The 17,340-nt window shown below is 39.9% G+C and overlaps 1 protein-coding gene across 1 annotated transcript in view; it reads right to left on the bottom strand.

Moving 5' to 3' along the window:
* The window catches only part of pard6gb (par-6 family cell polarity regulator gamma b), a 29,325-nt gene extending 15,653 nt beyond the window's left edge, over positions 1-13,672 (bottom strand). Inside the window, exons 1-2 of the mRNA XM_010784701.1 lie at positions 13,347-13,672; positions 7,986-8,208 (exon numbers count right to left, since the gene is read on the bottom strand). Of these exons, the coding sequence (XP_010783003.1) occupies positions 7,986-8,208; positions 13,347-13,418 (295 nt within the window). The 5' untranslated portion in view covers positions 13,419-13,672. The remainder of the gene's footprint in view (positions 1-7,985; positions 8,209-13,346) is intronic.
* Between the last annotated feature and the right edge of the window lie 3,668 nt (positions 13,673-17,340).

The following is a 17,340-nucleotide window of genomic DNA, read 5'->3' as shown; positions in this document are numbered from 1 at the left end:
TCTGTAGATGCAGCATTAGACCAACGTCAACTGAGCCACTGAGTTTCTGAGAATCATAGTAGTCATAACAGAGACTATAGAGGTGTGAAAGCATTTCTGAATTGAGAGAAGCTTTGTTTGTAAATGTAACGCTGGAAATAGACTGCATCATTCAGAAAACGTAGATGTCAAACATTTGATCCTTTTTGTTATAAGAAAGGATTTTCCATGTATTCAACCATTTTCCAAACAGTTCATGAACATGCAAAACAAAAAAGGAAATATTGTTGACTAGTAAATAGTCCAAATAAATCCATGAAATGCTTTTTAGACGTGGCCAACAGTTGATGGAAGGAGAGTCCCTACACAGACACTCCTGCCCCACAATGTCTGGAAACTTCATTGTGGGGGAGTGGGGACGCAGTTCAAAGCAGGGTCGTAAACCAAAATGAAAGCAGGGACTTAGGAAACACAAACACCAATATAGTTCTGCCAAACACAACAGCCCTTACAAGTTTAATTAAAACACAGGAGTCCCCTCCCACGCCTCAACAACAGAGAGAAGGGTTGAAGATGTGCGTCAGCCGTGATGCATACGAACACGTGCGGTCCGAAAGCAATGTGTGCATTTTCTGCTTTGTTATAAGCTCAAATTACTGGTGCAATTAATATCAAATTACTCAAATTAATTGTGTTCTTAAGTGTGTTGGCATGCCCGTGTCTCGCTGCATGTTAAGTACGGGTGTGGATTTACGTTTGCCACTTATTGTGTCAGCTGACATGATTCACAGCATCATCCAAGCTGGTCTGCAGTGGCTTTACAGTCAGAGGCACAAAGAGAGGCAGCTCCCCATCGAGCGTGGCTGTTGCTTCCCTGTCTGGCTCCTGGCAGGCACCAGGCATCTCCATCACACTCTAACTATAGCTGGCATTGTCTGAAGACATGCAGAGAAAAGGCCACACACAGGTTTTATTGAGAAGCCCACACACACTATCTAACAGGTTTTACGGCACTGAACATTTTCCCAGCAGAGAGACGGAGATTTATTTGGTATGGCGCAGAGATGCACTGTGGCACACACACACAGGCAAAAAGCTAGGGAAGATTTCCGACACTGACGACGCCTTGAACACCTCACTTGCCTTAAATGAGGCATTTCAAAAGCAGTGCATTTTCCCATGCTGCTGCCCTCTGAATGTGACCCAGATGTGTCATCAAAGTATCTGCTTAAAGCTTACACAAAGCTCTGAAAAAAGGTGTTTTTGGTGTTTTGTCTCCATACATAACATTTGCTTGTGGCAGGCTGGGAGGCTTGTGGCAGGCTGGGAGGATGTGGCTCAGTGGATAGTGTGCTGGACTTCGAATCAGGGGATAGCAAGTTCGAGTCCCACTGCAGTCAGCATGTCGTTGTCTCCCTGGGCAAGACACTTCACCCCAAATTGCTCCTGTGGGGATTGTCCACAGTATTGACTATGTAAATCGCTTTGGATAAAAGCGTCTAACAAATGACATGTCATGTAATCTACGCCTACATGGGTTTCCCCTCTTTTCCAGAATATTCCTGATTTCTGTTGGCCCAGATTGCAACATATGGATAACAGCCAGACCACAGGATGGAGGTGGACACAACCTGCCCTGTCCTCCCTCCTTTCTTCATACTCCCGTCTATCTTACTGTCAGACTGACTCCCCACTGTCTGCAGCGGTTTTCTCCCCCTCTGCTCTAGAACATTGAGTCATGTCTGAGCTCTAATGTGAGAGGAATGAAGATTGGTCTAAGCAGCCATCTAAAACAGCATTTTAGATATTCAACAAACATGATCAGACGCATAAGTTGAACTGTTGTAATAGCAAGATGGAGATGAAAAAAAGAACAAAAAGCCCAGAAATAGTGAAAAAGGAAAGATGAGCTATAACTGACAGCTGTTGTTTTCTTGTCCTTAAGGGGCAGTAGGCAGTGAGTATGGCCTGTTTTCCTTTCACTCTACCAGTTCCTTCGTTGCACAGCCTGAGGCCGCTCTCTGGTACGAAGCACAAAGACTAGAGATAGTGGCAGCCCCGGCACAACAGAACACACTCAGACTCACGATCAATGGCTCTGATGTTCTGGTAAAGGAGTCACAAAAGCATACCGAGGCAATGCCACAAGGCAGTGACTTTACATGACCACAATAGATCTGCTGGAATGAGGAAAAGGATGCTTTCTGCCTGTCATGGTATTTGGTTGTGTGGCTGTTATGCAAGTTTACTATCTAATGAACAGTACACAGTGAGAAAAGAGCACAACATAGAAACAAATCTGCATTTTTGGCATGAATACATTCTGAATTATCTACACGTAACAAGAGATCAATTATAATCCAGTGTCAGAGGACTAAATCAGCTTTGTAAGTTTGGACTGGGATAAAGAGACAACGCTAATTACTGAGGTGGATCTTCCTCTTTTCGACACAGATCGAATGTTGTGGGGTCAAAGCTTTAATCGACTGACTGACTGACTGACTGACTGACTGACTGACTGACTGACTGACTGACTGACTGACTGACTGCTGACCACACACACACACACACACACACACACACACACACACACACACACACACACACACACACACACACACACACACACACACACACACACACACACACACACACACACACACACACACACCTCTAAAATGTATAATAGCTGATTTATAGGTTCATCATTATGTAATAAGAATTATAGATCCTTTAATCTAATAAACTGGATCGGTATTGTTAATGAAACTGACCCTATTAGCAAAACGAGAATTTAAAGAATGTCATGTCTGCCTCTAATCTTATTCTTTTATTAGAGGAAATGAGTTGCTATAAAAATGAAGCAAAACCATAAACCAACAAAACAAAAGTCCTCTCTTTTTTAACGCTTGGACTGCAGCCATTTCAGGGAATTGGACTTTGGCTATGGTAGCAGAGTTTCTGTTTTTCCTGTATTCTGCCTTGTGTTATAACAAGCACATTCTATGCAAAGCTGCTAAAACATTGAAATGTGTTGAGTTTAGCTGATGCTTGACCAAAGCTGCTGTTCATAGTCAGACTCCACGGTTGAAAAGGTCGGGTCAGATCTGGTTGAAGTAAAGCTAATCACCGTATCTATTTACATCTGAATACACCTAATAAACCAGAATATTTTCCAAAATTACTTATTTGATAATTCAGATTTGTCTGTGATTAATTTGAAAACCCTTTTGCCACCAATTGTTGTTATTGTGCATGTTTTCCTGTCCTTGGTAGAAATAAAAACTATAGTTTTCTTTTCAGGATGGTGACTAATACAAACTATTTCGCTTAACCAATTTCAACATGCTGCATACAGTTTTCCTCTTGTATTCCCTCAATAGTTTATGGCAAATGACACCTTTCTATTCACTGCCGGCCAGACTTTGTTCTGGTAATAACACACAAAAAGAAAAAGAGCCAAGTGTGGGAAGTCAGCAGAGTGCAGACAGTCAGGGCAGCCGTAGAAATAATACTAGCCTTTCTTTGATCTCCATGCAACTGTGCTGTCCAAGTTGTTGAGAAACAGCACTGGCCTGGGAGTCAGCATTAACAGGGAAAGCTGTTGTTTTATCACTATGTTGTTTTTTTTTATGTTGATATCTGGCCCTTTAGTTTTCACAGGTGTGCAGAGCAGTCTGGTTGAGCCGTAACGCTGCACAGCATGAAAGATATGAAGTCACACACTCGACCTTGGCCTACATCCCATGCTTTATTTATTTAAACTTTTAGCCCTTTGCCAAACAGGGGTCTTTTCTCTTTGTTTAAGTTTAGTCTGTGTGCAGGCCACTGGCACTGTCTACAAAAACAACTCCATTCCTCTACTAAAATAGAGCTTTCAAAAACAGACCTGCGTTTTGATAGGATCAAGTCGTTTTTGACAACCATTAGTGCAATTACAGATACAATTCAAATTGACCTTAATGCACATATCCTTATTTAAACCCTACCTGCTCTCCAAGGACTATCATTACAATTACTGCGTGGAAAAATAGAAGCTATGTCAAAGGCTGCCAGCTACAAAAGCATCGATTACATTTTCAACCTACATTCACAGGTCATACTCTACTTCAACACTAGATTGGTGGGAATAGATAAGACATAATGTGTCTAATGTTTTTTTAGTGTTATGGATCATAAACGTCCTGTTTTTAATCTGTAAACAGTAAAAGATGTTGGTAAAATGTGGAAAGTCATGAACTCTGGGGTCAGTTTCCTGTACCAAGTTATCTTTGCCTAGTATAAATAAGCAGGCAGTGTTCCCTCTCTCTTATCTACATCCTAATTTGCATCACTTTGCACAGGACGCAGAATATGAATGAACAGTTAGTACTTCCACTACTTTCCCTAGATAAAGATACTATAAACCCTTGACAAAATATCAGACTACCAAGCAGAGTAAATTCAACTTGACTGATGACAATGTGTCAGAAGAACCAATCTCTTGGAACCAGAAATCTAAAAGCCGAGTCAACATGAAGGAGGAAGAATATCCTATATTTTATTCTGTAAGAACATGTATAAACTCTCTTTCAACTGCATAACTGTCCATGTGAATGTGACCCCGATCTAACATCCATCATCAGTTGGGCACACATGACTGAGCCACTGCAATCACACTGGACACGAAGTCCACCTCCACAGCCCGCTCCTTCACTCCTCTTTCCTCACACATCTTTTGATGCGTCCCATTTCTTCCCATCAGTTGGTCGTCCCCTCCCCCCCATACTGATGGTGCCTGCATGAGAAATGTAGAAATATCCCAGTACAAAACTTCCCTCTGTGAAGTCACTCCCCTCCCCCATCTGTCTACAAACTAGTATTTTTCACTGCAGCTTTTGACATTGCTGGCTCCCAAGACAACCCTCTGTAGAGCTTGAAATAAAAGCAGTTAAGGTAAAACACTGCAACAATAGAATCGATTTGATCTTTTACTATGCTACTGGTAATAATCTACTTTTATTTGTCATCATTACATAACATGCAGACTGCCTTTTTACTTATTAGATTAACAATTTTTAAGAAGGGCTCCTTTCTAAAGTGGGCACAACCAAATGTAAAAATACATCTGTTTTCCAACAATTCGGGTTTTAATAAAGGTGAGGTATATCCAAATTGAAAACAGCTCAATATACATACCAATAGTTTTGCCTTGGTGAAAATACAATACTTGTTACAATGCAGGTGCAAATAGTATTCCTTTAAAAAGGATAATCTCTTAAGAGGGTATCGCTCTTTGACAAATGGAAAAAATACTCGGGGTATGGGTAATTGAGAAACAAGGACCTACATTGGATTTTTTAAGAACAACGACAAGTTAGTCAAAAACATTCAGAGGCATTGTTGTAGTAACAATCCTTAGGTTTTCCTTTAACAATAACCAAAAACTTGAAACTACAACATTGTCATTGACTCGGTTTTAAATATCAGTGAACTTCCTGGTTTGAATGCAGTAACCTGCCCTCCAACTATATCTACACTCAAAAGCTATTGTGTATTGTTGAGACTAAACCACCAAGTGTTGGCTTCTGTTCTGTAGGTGAAGTCATTTTGAAATAAGCGTCCATCACTGCCCTCGGGGACTAACAGGTATTATCAGCTGGATTGTTGCTGTGTCGCCACACGACTGCTGCACATGCTCAAGTGATCCCAGCAACAATGGCCATCTAAGCCCAGAAGGAGGGTGTCAGGTAGATAAAAGGGACCCACACACGTTGAAAGCTATTGTTACATGGACACATTTACACACACGGCCAGTCACTGAAACGTGTCTGTTGACAGCATAACGAGGACGGTCTAACTTAAGAAGTTAAATACAAAGTTTAAAAGTTATTATTCATTTGTTTCTATTTGCATTTACTCTCTTCCTTTTAACTTTCTCCTACACTTCCTTTTTGGGGCCCCCACCTCTCTTATATTTCCCTTCACTGTATACCCCCCTTTGCTCTCATTGCGTTTCATTTTTTACTTCTATGGATCATTTCAATTCTTTATTGGACAGTGTACCCATGAACTTGTTTTTAAAATCTATTTGTGTGGAAAATGATTATAAAAGAAAAACAAAGTATGTTTTACACATTGTAACACCTTTTCAAAAAGGAAAATAAGATTATTGTTTGCCTTTCAAAAAAGGACATAAAGAGACACATAAACTTTGCGGCTTAGCTCTCTGGGAGCAGCCTAATGAAATGTTTTTTTCCCTCTCACACTCATATGCATGTGAAAGACCAGTCCAGTTTAAGTTACTACACAAAATGTCCCTTCTTTGACTAAGTGTGAGTCATAGTTTTCTTTCATCTGGGGTGGTCTGCTGACCGGGACGGAGGAGATGCACGATGACACCACTGACCTGTGCTAACAGGCTGGTACTGACACAGTCACTATCTCACACACACACTTTCTCGTGAATGGGTGAAGGGCACCTCTTCTGAGACATGAGGTACTCACAGTAAAACACACGCCTCTTTGTCTGGCGACTAACAATAGACTGCAGTGAGGCTTAAGATGCTCAGACCATTGCAGCAGCATCAGTCACAACAGTGCACATTCCCCTGCACCACATCACCAGGTCATGTTTACACCACAACAACACAACAAAACTACAGCGTAAGAGCTTCGTCCTTCAACAAGGTTCAGCTCCAATATGCTTTATGGCATTTGCTCGGTACACAATAATCTCATGGGAAGAGACACCGCCGTTTAAGATGCAATTGGTTGAAATCCCATAGCAAAACAAGTGTCAGAATGCTTTCATCTCTGCATATGAACTACAAAGACACTTAAGGTCTCAAGACATAATTTAAAATGATGACATACTAGTATAAAATCATGGAAAAATGGATAGTTTGCAAACATTACATTTATGAATCAGTTGAGATTATAAAAAGTTAGACAATTAACAATCAAACTCTAATTTTTACATTTGAAATCTCTACTGTACAATGACTTAATTCAGCTGCAGCCATACAGTATGAGTTTTAAAGATAGTGAATCACACAATAGAGGAGTCTGGTGGGGCCTCTCAAAGACTCAAACCCTATTAGTAGTTGGAAATCTGCACGGTGGCTAGCTTTTGTATTTGAATCACGGGACGACAATTAAAACAATACCCTGGAGTGTACATGTTCATTACACAACGGAGGGAGGGACATTCCAGGAAGGATTGAGGTATGAATAGATGTGAATGGTGATGGATTCATTTGTATGCTCGCTGGATGGCTGGCAGGCAGTCAAGGCCCACTCCAGACTTGGGATCAATGAGAGGGAGATGGAGAGAGAGTAGGACTGGTTCCCATTCAGGGTGGACACACACACACACACACACACACACACACACACACACACACACACACACACACACACGTAAGGAGTCTCTTTTCATGCAGATCTTTTGTCTCTCAGTAATGTCTGGTATGCTGGGATACAGGCTTTGCTCAATGACCTGATTTCTATGGGGCTGCCAAGGCACCGGCCTGTGTATATGTGTGTGTGTGTGTGTGCGTGCGTGCGTGCGCACGTTCATCTGCCTGCAAGCTCTTCCTCTGGATAAGACAGAGGATTTAGCCAGGCAGACAGATACAGACTGAGAAAGATCCATCCAATAAGAGGGCAGGAAACTCAAAACACACACACAGACTGACACACACAGAAAGCCTTGCATGAAGTAAACAAAAAGGCCTTGAGTTCCCAAAGTGGGAGGAGAGGCATAATTGGAAATATTCTGTGGGGAAATTTGATTCGAGTCAGCACAATAATTGCGGCCCATTGCAATAGATTATTGTTTTATAGGTTTACCAGTTCAAGGATGATTCAAAACGAATACATGAAATGTGTATTCAAACAAACCAGTTACAAGACACAATGTTGGAGAAAAAGTCTAGCCTTTTAATGTCTCTATAAACGCTTTCTGTGTAACTGATTACATAAAAGAGCCACAAAGAAACCAAGCTGCCTCTGAGAAAACCTACCTTGTCTCTGTATGAAGATCCTGAGCAGTGGATGAGCCGTTGACACCGCCTTGCAGAAGTTGTCGTCGTTGTTGATGGGCAGCAAATCACCGTGGATGTCAGCATAGCCGATCATCACCTCCATATTGGCGATGCGGTGAATGTGCAGGATGAGCTTGTAAAACTCTTCGAACTTGCCAGGCTTGATCCGGTCCACCGAAAACCGGCGAAATTCTGCCCCATACTGAAAGGAAGATCAAAAGAGAGAGGACATTAGACAGGACCATCACCAAACAGGAAGAGGAAGCCGGGATTTCCTGGCTCATGTACTTATCTAAAACATCTGACTGGCACACATAAATGAACAGCGTGGAAGTACGCAGAGCTCAACAGTGGTCATGACCTTACGGACAATATGACACAGGGTAGGGAAACTGTTTGTAAGCACAATACAAAATGAATTTGCTGCAAAACTTTGAAAAACTGGTTTCAACAGAGCCAAAGTGATACAATTACATATTACACTCACACAAAGCATGCCAAAAGTATTTATGGCACAGCAAATCACATTTTAGAATAATTCAAAATGACTGAGTCTTTTAAGAAATAAATGGTTTTATAGCGGAGGTGAAAACATTTAGCAAACACACTCAGATGTTGTTTCGCACCTCAGGCCTCGACAACATGACTTTCTAAATACAAGATATTCATATGGAGAGATATCCACTTATTTTTCTTCTTTCAAGACTACTTCCAGTTCCCAACATTATTCATGTGCCTTACGTTCTTTCTTATTTGAAGCCGAGATGGGCTAAGTTGTCTAAAACGACTACAATAACATAGTAAAAAAAATGATTTTATGAAATAGAGAAAGGGATTTTAAAAAAAAGCAAATGCCATATATCTACAGGAATAGTTTGCCTTTTTGTTCAAAGTTATGAGGGGAGGTCGATCAACCTCTAATTTCTGTGATTGTGAAGCTACAGCCAGCAGCCGGTTAGCCTAAATTAGCTAAACAAAGGAAACAGCTCGCGTGGCTCTGTTCGAAAGTGACAAAATCCACTGAAGCTCACTGACTGACATGTTGTAGTTCCTTTTTGTTAAATGTATAACACCCATCCTTTAAATAAAAAAAATGTAAAATACTGCTGATAGTTGTTGTGCGTTAGAGGGGTTTAAGTTACCTTTAAATAAAGTCTGGCTTGTCTGCTACCTGTGGGTTCATGTCAATCAATCTCAAAATGGGAACTTTTCCTTTACTCTGTGTTGTTACTCTGCCTAGAGATCACATCATTGCAAAAACAAAATGTCAACTGCACACTGCATGTAAACAGCAGGAAGAGGGTTGCTGCACAATACAACAATACAGGTGGATGAGTAAGCTGTCTCGCTATATATGAATGACACTGGATGGCTGCCTCGCCTCCCACAGGAGCGCAGACTTGGAGCTATTGTGCTACAGCTTTCCCGTCAACGAATCACCAATGAGAGCGCGGCTGAGGGTCACAGTGGGGTCATCATGTGACTCAGACAAGAATGGACTTGAGGAGCAGCGATACAACAGAGGCACAAAAAGCCCCATAAAACCACAACACACAACTGCAGCAGCACTGGTGTCTGGATCACAGCGGTAATTTGTAGACGAAGGTGCCGTTTGTAACTGTAATCATCAGATCACAGCGGAGGGAAGCTGACAGCGAGGGGGGGAAAACAGGGATGATGATCATGTCGCAGCAGGAGGGAGGGAGAAAAAGCGCTGACGCTGAAGCAGAAGTGGCAGTGTACTGACTGGGAGGTGAAGAAGAAGAGCGGGGGATACATTAACCCGCTCTGTAATTAGAAGATGACATATAAATTTAAGAGGAGGCGTGTAAGGTGACTAGGGGGATGCCAGGCGGGTGTGTGGTGTGCTGCCAGATTCACTGAAGGCAAAGAACCAAGGCTGCAACCACCAATTATTAATATAGTCAATGAATCTGTTGATGGTTTTCTGGATGAGATGTTTGGTGGGTAAAATGTCAGAAAATAGTGGCAATGTCCATCAGTGTTTTTAAAGCTTATGATAACGTCTATTAATATCTTGACGTGTGAATATATTCAGTTTGCTCTCAGAGAGGTAAAAAAGACAGAAAATATTCACATTAAAAAACGCTAGAAATAGAGTTTTTTGTTTTTTAGTTAAACTAATTAGTAGATTATCATGTTGGCATTTTAATAGTTGACATCTATGAATCCTTGCAGCTCTACAAAGGAAAACATATGAAGCTGCACTTTGAAAGCGTAACTTGGATTCCAGTTTATAAAAACAACCTTCTTTGTAAGATGACACAACAAGTTGACAAACAGGTTTATCCTTCTTCAGGAGGTTTATGTGCTTAACATTTAGGAAAGTAAAACTCATTCCCGACTGAACAGTAACAAACACGGCCAGGCTTCAACATGTCACACTTGACTTAATAATAATGAAAGTTCTGTACATCAGTAAACTCCGTCGTTGCTCTGAATCTGAATGTTCCCTTTGCATCGTGATAAGTCTGAACAATCTGTTTTCACAGAACTCGGCCCTGAGGTATGAACAAGTCTGAACACGGATGATTAACCACAGGCCCTCTGCACAAACCTCGAACCTAAGAATACATCACTACAAACGTGACATCACCTGTCTTCCCTGCCTATCAGTTGGAAGTGATGTCAACAGGTTGAAACACGCCTAAAAAATGCTAAACTCTGACACACTGAAGAAGTGGAACATAACTGACTTCTGTCTTTTCTTCTTTGTCCATTACCTTACGCAAGAGAGCGACGAGTCACCTGAGAAAACACGTACAGGTTATTGCAATTAAACATCAGCTGTTATTTATCCTGGAGTGGATCAAGCCTCACACTTCAATATGCTAATTATGTTTTGGAAGAATAAAAAGAACTTGAAAATCTGGGTGAATCAAAGTAAGGGCAGAGGGGGATATCCCACCCAACCCCCAACATCCCTTCACAATATCTCGGACTCTGATAAGAGCTGAGGGAAACCAGCTCCTGGCAGAGGCTCCATGACAGGCAGCCAAGACACCTCCAGTGTTATCCTGATCAGCTTATCAATGGGACAGTTTCCCCTGGGAAAACCAAACGCTAACCAGTGAGAACCGGGACATAACCTGCACCACGCTCAACTAAACAGACAACAAACACACCGATATCACTCCTTGGTAATCTAGTAGATGTGAACACTAAACTTTGAATGTTGTTTTTAGGACTCTTTTTTACTAGGAAAGCAGAACATATGAAATGTATATTATTTGATTTATTATGGAATTAGAGGTGATAAAGTACAGCTCATAATACAAAGCAGGATTGATTTAAAATCTGAGTGCCACACAGAGCAAAAGAAAAACAAGCGTGCAGTGCTTGCTTTTCTTTTGACTCATGAGTTGCTGGTATGTAGGTTTTTCACAGTTTCAGAGGAATACATTGATTACTTTTTGCAAAATACGTTTTTCTAAAATTTTAAGTAAGGCTATATGGAGAGAGCTGTGCCCTAAAACACTTAACTTGCTCTTCAGCTCTAAAGTTCCCTAGTTAAATGTAAAGTCACAGTTTCTGTAGATTTCTTCCTTGGCTTACTTTTTAAGAGATCTAGAGCTCAAGTCCTGATCCCTGTGACTCAGCACAATAACCAGTTCCTATATGAAGCTAGAGAACGTTTATAACATGATAAGATTGTATGAATCCCTGATAAAAGCGGTATAGATTATTCTGTATTATAATAGGTGAAAGTAAGATTACCTGTTGTTTGAACTAGAAATGTAAATCTGAAAATGTCTGCTTGTTCTTCATCAGACATTTTCTAAACTGTCCATGGAAGGTGAATTCATTTTTGAACAATTCAAGTGGATCTGTTGTTATTTCTTTAATTTAGATGAATCTCTCTGAATACATCAGACACGTGAGTTCTGTATATTCCTTATGGTCGCTTTTGCACAATAACAGACTGAAAAGTAGTGGAGCTACTTTAGTATGCAAATGCTCTGAACTGTCTTTCTGGTTTAGTCAGGCGACTTACTCAAATGTTCTAGATTGGCTCATTACAAAACCAGAGAACAAAATGACATGATAAGAGGGATATCTGATCCAAAAAGGGAAACATGTGACGTTGTATGATAGTGAGTCAGCTGTGATGACGCTGTGCAACCTGCCCATTTCTAGACAAGCAACTTCAGGCCTGTCAGACCCACCTATAAACAAGTGACCACTCCTCTCTGTGGAACAAACACAAACCACCCTGCCTCAAAATAAAAACAAAGCTCCTCGATGATGTTATTTGAGCATCCTGGAATAGACCTGCCCTTCCTTTGTCCTCAGCCACCATCAGTGTCTTTACCCATGCAGGTCACCTCTGAAACTGGGAAGCCAAAAGTGAAAAGACCTCGAGTCACTTCTCCATCTTAATCTTGCATGTCAACTGTGACTCGGGAGCTCATCCTTCATACATGTGCTGATACTCTTATGTGTGCTGGTATGTCTAAACACATCTTATGAATGCCACTGTAGATTGTCATCACGTAATGGAATTTACAGAGAAATGTTGGTTACAAGAAGTCCTTGAGAGGCATAATTTGTGTTCACTGTTTGTTCACTTTGTGGTCAGGATTAGTGACTTTTGTTTATTTGGGATGGTTTTAACTATGCCCAGTTGCTCTATATAAAGCTGTCATTTCTGTAACCAATTATAAAATACAGTTTTTAGACTGAATGCAAACTCTTGATCAACTATATACCCAAGGACTCTTGTAGTTTTAGTGTTTGACTAAGGAAATGGTCCAAATTCAGTTGCTCTGTGCTCATATTTGATAGTAATTGGTGGTCTATATTACATAAACCTAAATTGTAAGATAGCTGTGGTCATTTACTTGTTGGTTAGCTTAATTTATGCAGCTATTACACTGTCAGCCTCTCTCAAACTACTCCAAACAATGAGGCTGAAAGTATGCAGGGCAAAAACCCGCAGTGAAAGCGACTAATGTTGCAAAAACATCCGATTAAACAGATAACACCTTCTCATTGTAACAAATGCTGTTGTTAAAGAGAAAGAAACAATGTCAAACCAGTTTTTCCCATCAGCTACGTGACAGAGAGGGAAGGAGCCAAATCAGCACAATCTGCATGCTCGGATGTAAGGAGACAATAATCAGTGCAAATTACAGAAAAATCCAGAAACTGGTGCTCGTTAATGAGCTGGAAAAGATATGTGTCAGTGAAAATGAGAAAATCTGTGTTAGTTGCACAAAGTTTGTCCGATTTAAACCAATCTCCGTTGCGGGACGACCATGTGAACTCTTAATTTTCTACACATATTCACATTTAGATCCTATAACCTCAAACACTCACCTTGCTTTTCACTTCTACTGCGTTACACTCCGCATTCCGCAGAGGTTGCGACTTATTAAAGCTCCGATTCATTTTTTATGGTTGCAGTTTTTTTCTTTTTTTAAAAGTTCAGCCGCCTTTGCCCGCAGAAAGAAGGGCTCTGGTCCCGGGGTGTTCTGCTTTAAAATCCTCCCGCTTCGTCTCCAGTAGAGAAGTTTGTGTCTTCTTTAATTTATTTCACCTCCCGGAGTTTCCTTTCAATGCGATCCGTCAGAGTTCAGAGAGGACTTCACGGCAGAAGAGGAGGTGAGCTTCTCGCCGCGTTGACTTGGGACTGCGAGTTAAGTTTTGAAATGACATCAGCCCTCCTAAAAAATGGGATCCTATGAGGCATTCACGTGCTGCTCGTAATCCCCGCCTTCTTCAGCCAGGAGCTCGTAGTAGCCTAACTATTGCGTAAGAGAGGACTAAATATAACATTAATAAAACATATTTCATATCCATACAATACATGGGAAAATTATAAATCATAATCCATGATAAATGCTATACATACAACTTTTGATTGTTTCAATAAGAATACATGATTTGGCTAAACTAGCCTTAATTATATCACCAAAACAAATTTTGTTTTAATGACTTTTATTCCTCTCTCCATCACACTTTGGTGTCTAATGTAAAGTTAGATACATTAAGAATATTATGACAGATATATGTTGCACTCATTGTCTAAAAAAACGTTATTGAATAAGACAAACAAATTAGGTGGTTCCATCCTGTTTAATGATCCTTTTGACAAAACACATAGTATTTTTATGTACAGAGGTGGGAGGAGTAGGCTACTCAGACCTTGTACTTAAGCAAAAGTAGAAGTACCAGAGTGTAGGAATACTCTGTTACGAGTAAAAGTCCATTCAAAATGTTACTCAAGTAAAAGTACAAAAGTATTAGCATCAAAATATACTTAAAGTACCAAAAGTGAAGTCGTCATTATGCAGATTGGCTCATTTCAGAATAATATATATTATATGTTTTTACTATAATTATTGATGCATTAAAGTGTTCTCAAAGCTGGTAAAGGTGCAGCTAGTTGTAATGACTTTGTATACTGCTGGGTAGCTTGTGAATTTACTCTACATTTCACATTATTAATCAAAAACTGCAAAGTAACTAAAGGTATGAAATAAATGTAGTGGAGTAAAAGTACAAAGTAGCATACAATGGAAATACTCAAGTAAAGTGCAAGTAAAGTGCAAGTATTTAATATACTTATATATAAGTAATATACTTATTTAGTTACTTTACATCTCTTGTTAAGTATTCCTTGGCACCTGCAACATCCATGGTTAGATTCCAGTAGTACACATTTGTTGCATTCTCTTTTTCTTCAAAATGAAACTACTCTTTAGGGGACTGTTAACCCAATAAAACCTTAATCATGCAGGTAATCCATTAAAAACGTATAAAAACGGAATCATGTCATACTATTATATACTGCAGGGGATTTAAAGAATGTTTCATGTTTCAGTGTCAAACATTTTCTCTCTGCAGGTTGTTGTAGGGGAAGTTATTTCCTTCTCTCTGGCGCTTTGTGTTGATCGGAGGTCCAGTGGTGGAGGTCTACGACGTGGAGACACCTGAGGTAGGCCCAAGACAAAGCGGTGTGTGTGCTTTAATTTATTTAAATACAACTAAAATGTTCATACGTTGCGATCACAAAAGAGTTGTTCAAATTATGTATCGATTTCCTTCTGTCCAACGATCAATACACCGAGACCAAGTAAGTCCAAGTGAACACAGGGTGGCTGGATAGTTTTGCTTTAATAGCCTAGTGTAAACAGTCTAAATGTATAAAATAACACAGGTACCACTACCTTTGAGTCCAATTAATGAGCGATTATGTTCGGGAAAAAACGCTGTCAAAGATATGATTTGTCCTTACATTATAGGTATAGTTGTAAATCCATAAAAAACCGTCTTTGCTTTTGCCTATACGTTTATTTTAGTCGTTTATGACACATAACTTAAAGGTCTACAAATTCAGAAAGTGCTTGAAGGCAACACTACGCATAGTCCTCCAGTGCGCCAGAGGACGCATTTCTTTCACACATGTTTTTTTAAAGCCTCTGATTAAAAGGGCAGGTTGCTGATTTGGTTATTATGGAAGATGATGAAATTAAACAGGAGGAATAGCAATACTCCCCACTTGAATCTTGTTCCCATGCAGGTTATTGTAGTTTAGATTCGAATCAAATATGACAACCCAAGCAAGAGCCTTCAGTTTTCATGTTGTGTGCTGGTATAAACATTTTCCTTATTTTTGAAATGATACATCAGGTTTGAGAGACAAATCAATATGCAGACAGGAGACATGACAGGATCTCTGTGATTGTGACCGATGATTCCTTTTATTTATGTACAGTGTCTGCAGTTGAGCTCATTACTATTGAAACAAAGCAAGAACATTAATCTGAGATATGTTGAATGTTGAAAAAGTCTAATTTCTTAATTGTCCTCTCTTGTTAAAGTGTGAAAACATGCAATACTCCCACAGGGATGACTTATTTCATATATTTAGTACCCCTAACATGGTCTGCCACTGGAATTCATATGATAACGGATCAGAATCCATCATTATCTATCATACCAGCTACAGTATTTACGCATGCTCAATTTATGACTGGCCAGATCCATATGGTTTATGTTTCTGATGCAGCTTTTAAGACTAATATATCCATAATAGTTTACATACATAACACATATCTGCAACCAACTATTTTAAGAGTTTCATCTTTTGGAAGACATTTCAAAAAAGCCTGTCATTTCTGACAAGTCCATCGTAAAGTGTAGAGTCGAATTTGCAGCAGGAGAGCTTCAAAAATGAAATAGCTACACCTGAGCCTGACTGTAACTGGAGCATGACGGATAAATATTGTGCAGATTTGAACCCCCCGAAGCACACATAATTTCCCTTGAGGCATCCTGGTAAAGTGGCCGTCCCTGACTGCTGTACTGCTTTACAACATTCCCGGGCCCTGAAGCCGCCTATACAACAGCTGCAGTCTGCAATGCCCCACAATAGCTGCAACTATTGCTTGTTTACTCACTAGAAGAATGTAGTTAGACAGTATCCTTGGAACACATCTAAGGTGTTTCAGATGAGTTTTTGTAGTAAGACTCTGTAGTTTTCTAGTTCTGGTATCTTAATATCTTGGTTTCAGAATCTATGTTTGTCTCACAAGTTGCAATACATTTTTGGTTGTTTTCTTGTCAAACTGGCCTCTGATGTTCTACTATCTAATTCCAAAAGTCTAATGGTTGACAAATACTATATGACAAGATGAAATGATTCACAACATACCAAGATTACACTTCCCATTTTGGTTATTATTATTTCTTACTGGTTTGAACAATCAGAAGACTTAATAATTCAGGTAGTTTCTGCATTAAACAGTATGAGGTTAATTTTGGATGTGAGATGATAAAATGATTTAGCTGTAAAGAGATGATCACTGATTAAGTTGTGTAAAAGTAATCATGGTCAATACTTTTTGGAGTCAAACTTATGGCGCCCACTCAAGGCCACTATTAGATACTGCCAACATCGCCTTTTTGAAGTTATTGTTTACGTTAAAACATATATCTTAGCAGTGGCGGCCGGTCCATAGGGGCGCTAGGGGCGCCGCCCACCTCTTCCCACATGTTTGATTGTCATTAAAAATTCATAAAAAAATATATTTGCAAAAAATATATATTTTTTATTTTTATTTTTATTTTTAAAGAACAAGGTAAATATTATATAGTTGGTATCAGTAAAATGTATAATCTACAATAAAATCTTGTTTAAAATTGTTTTACGATGTCTAAAGTTACTGATAAGTCACATGTTTCCTGCCTGGCCGCAGCATGTATCATTACCCTCTCTCGTCCGGGCGGTAGAAAAGAGCCCTCAGCCAAAGCAGCTGCAGCCAACAAGCTGACTGTTGCTATCTGTAAACTATGCCGCCGAAACATA

The sequence above is a fragment of the Notothenia coriiceps genome, unplaced genomic scaffold, assembly GCF_000735185.1.
Source record: "Notothenia coriiceps isolate Sejong01 unplaced genomic scaffold, NC01 NC01_scaffold00026424, whole genome shotgun sequence".
Classification (NCBI taxonomy): Eukaryota; Metazoa; Chordata; class Actinopteri; order Perciformes; family Nototheniidae; genus Notothenia; species Notothenia coriiceps.
The sequence above is the reverse complement of the archived record's forward strand: the minus strand, read 5'-3'. Positions and strand labels throughout refer to the sequence as shown.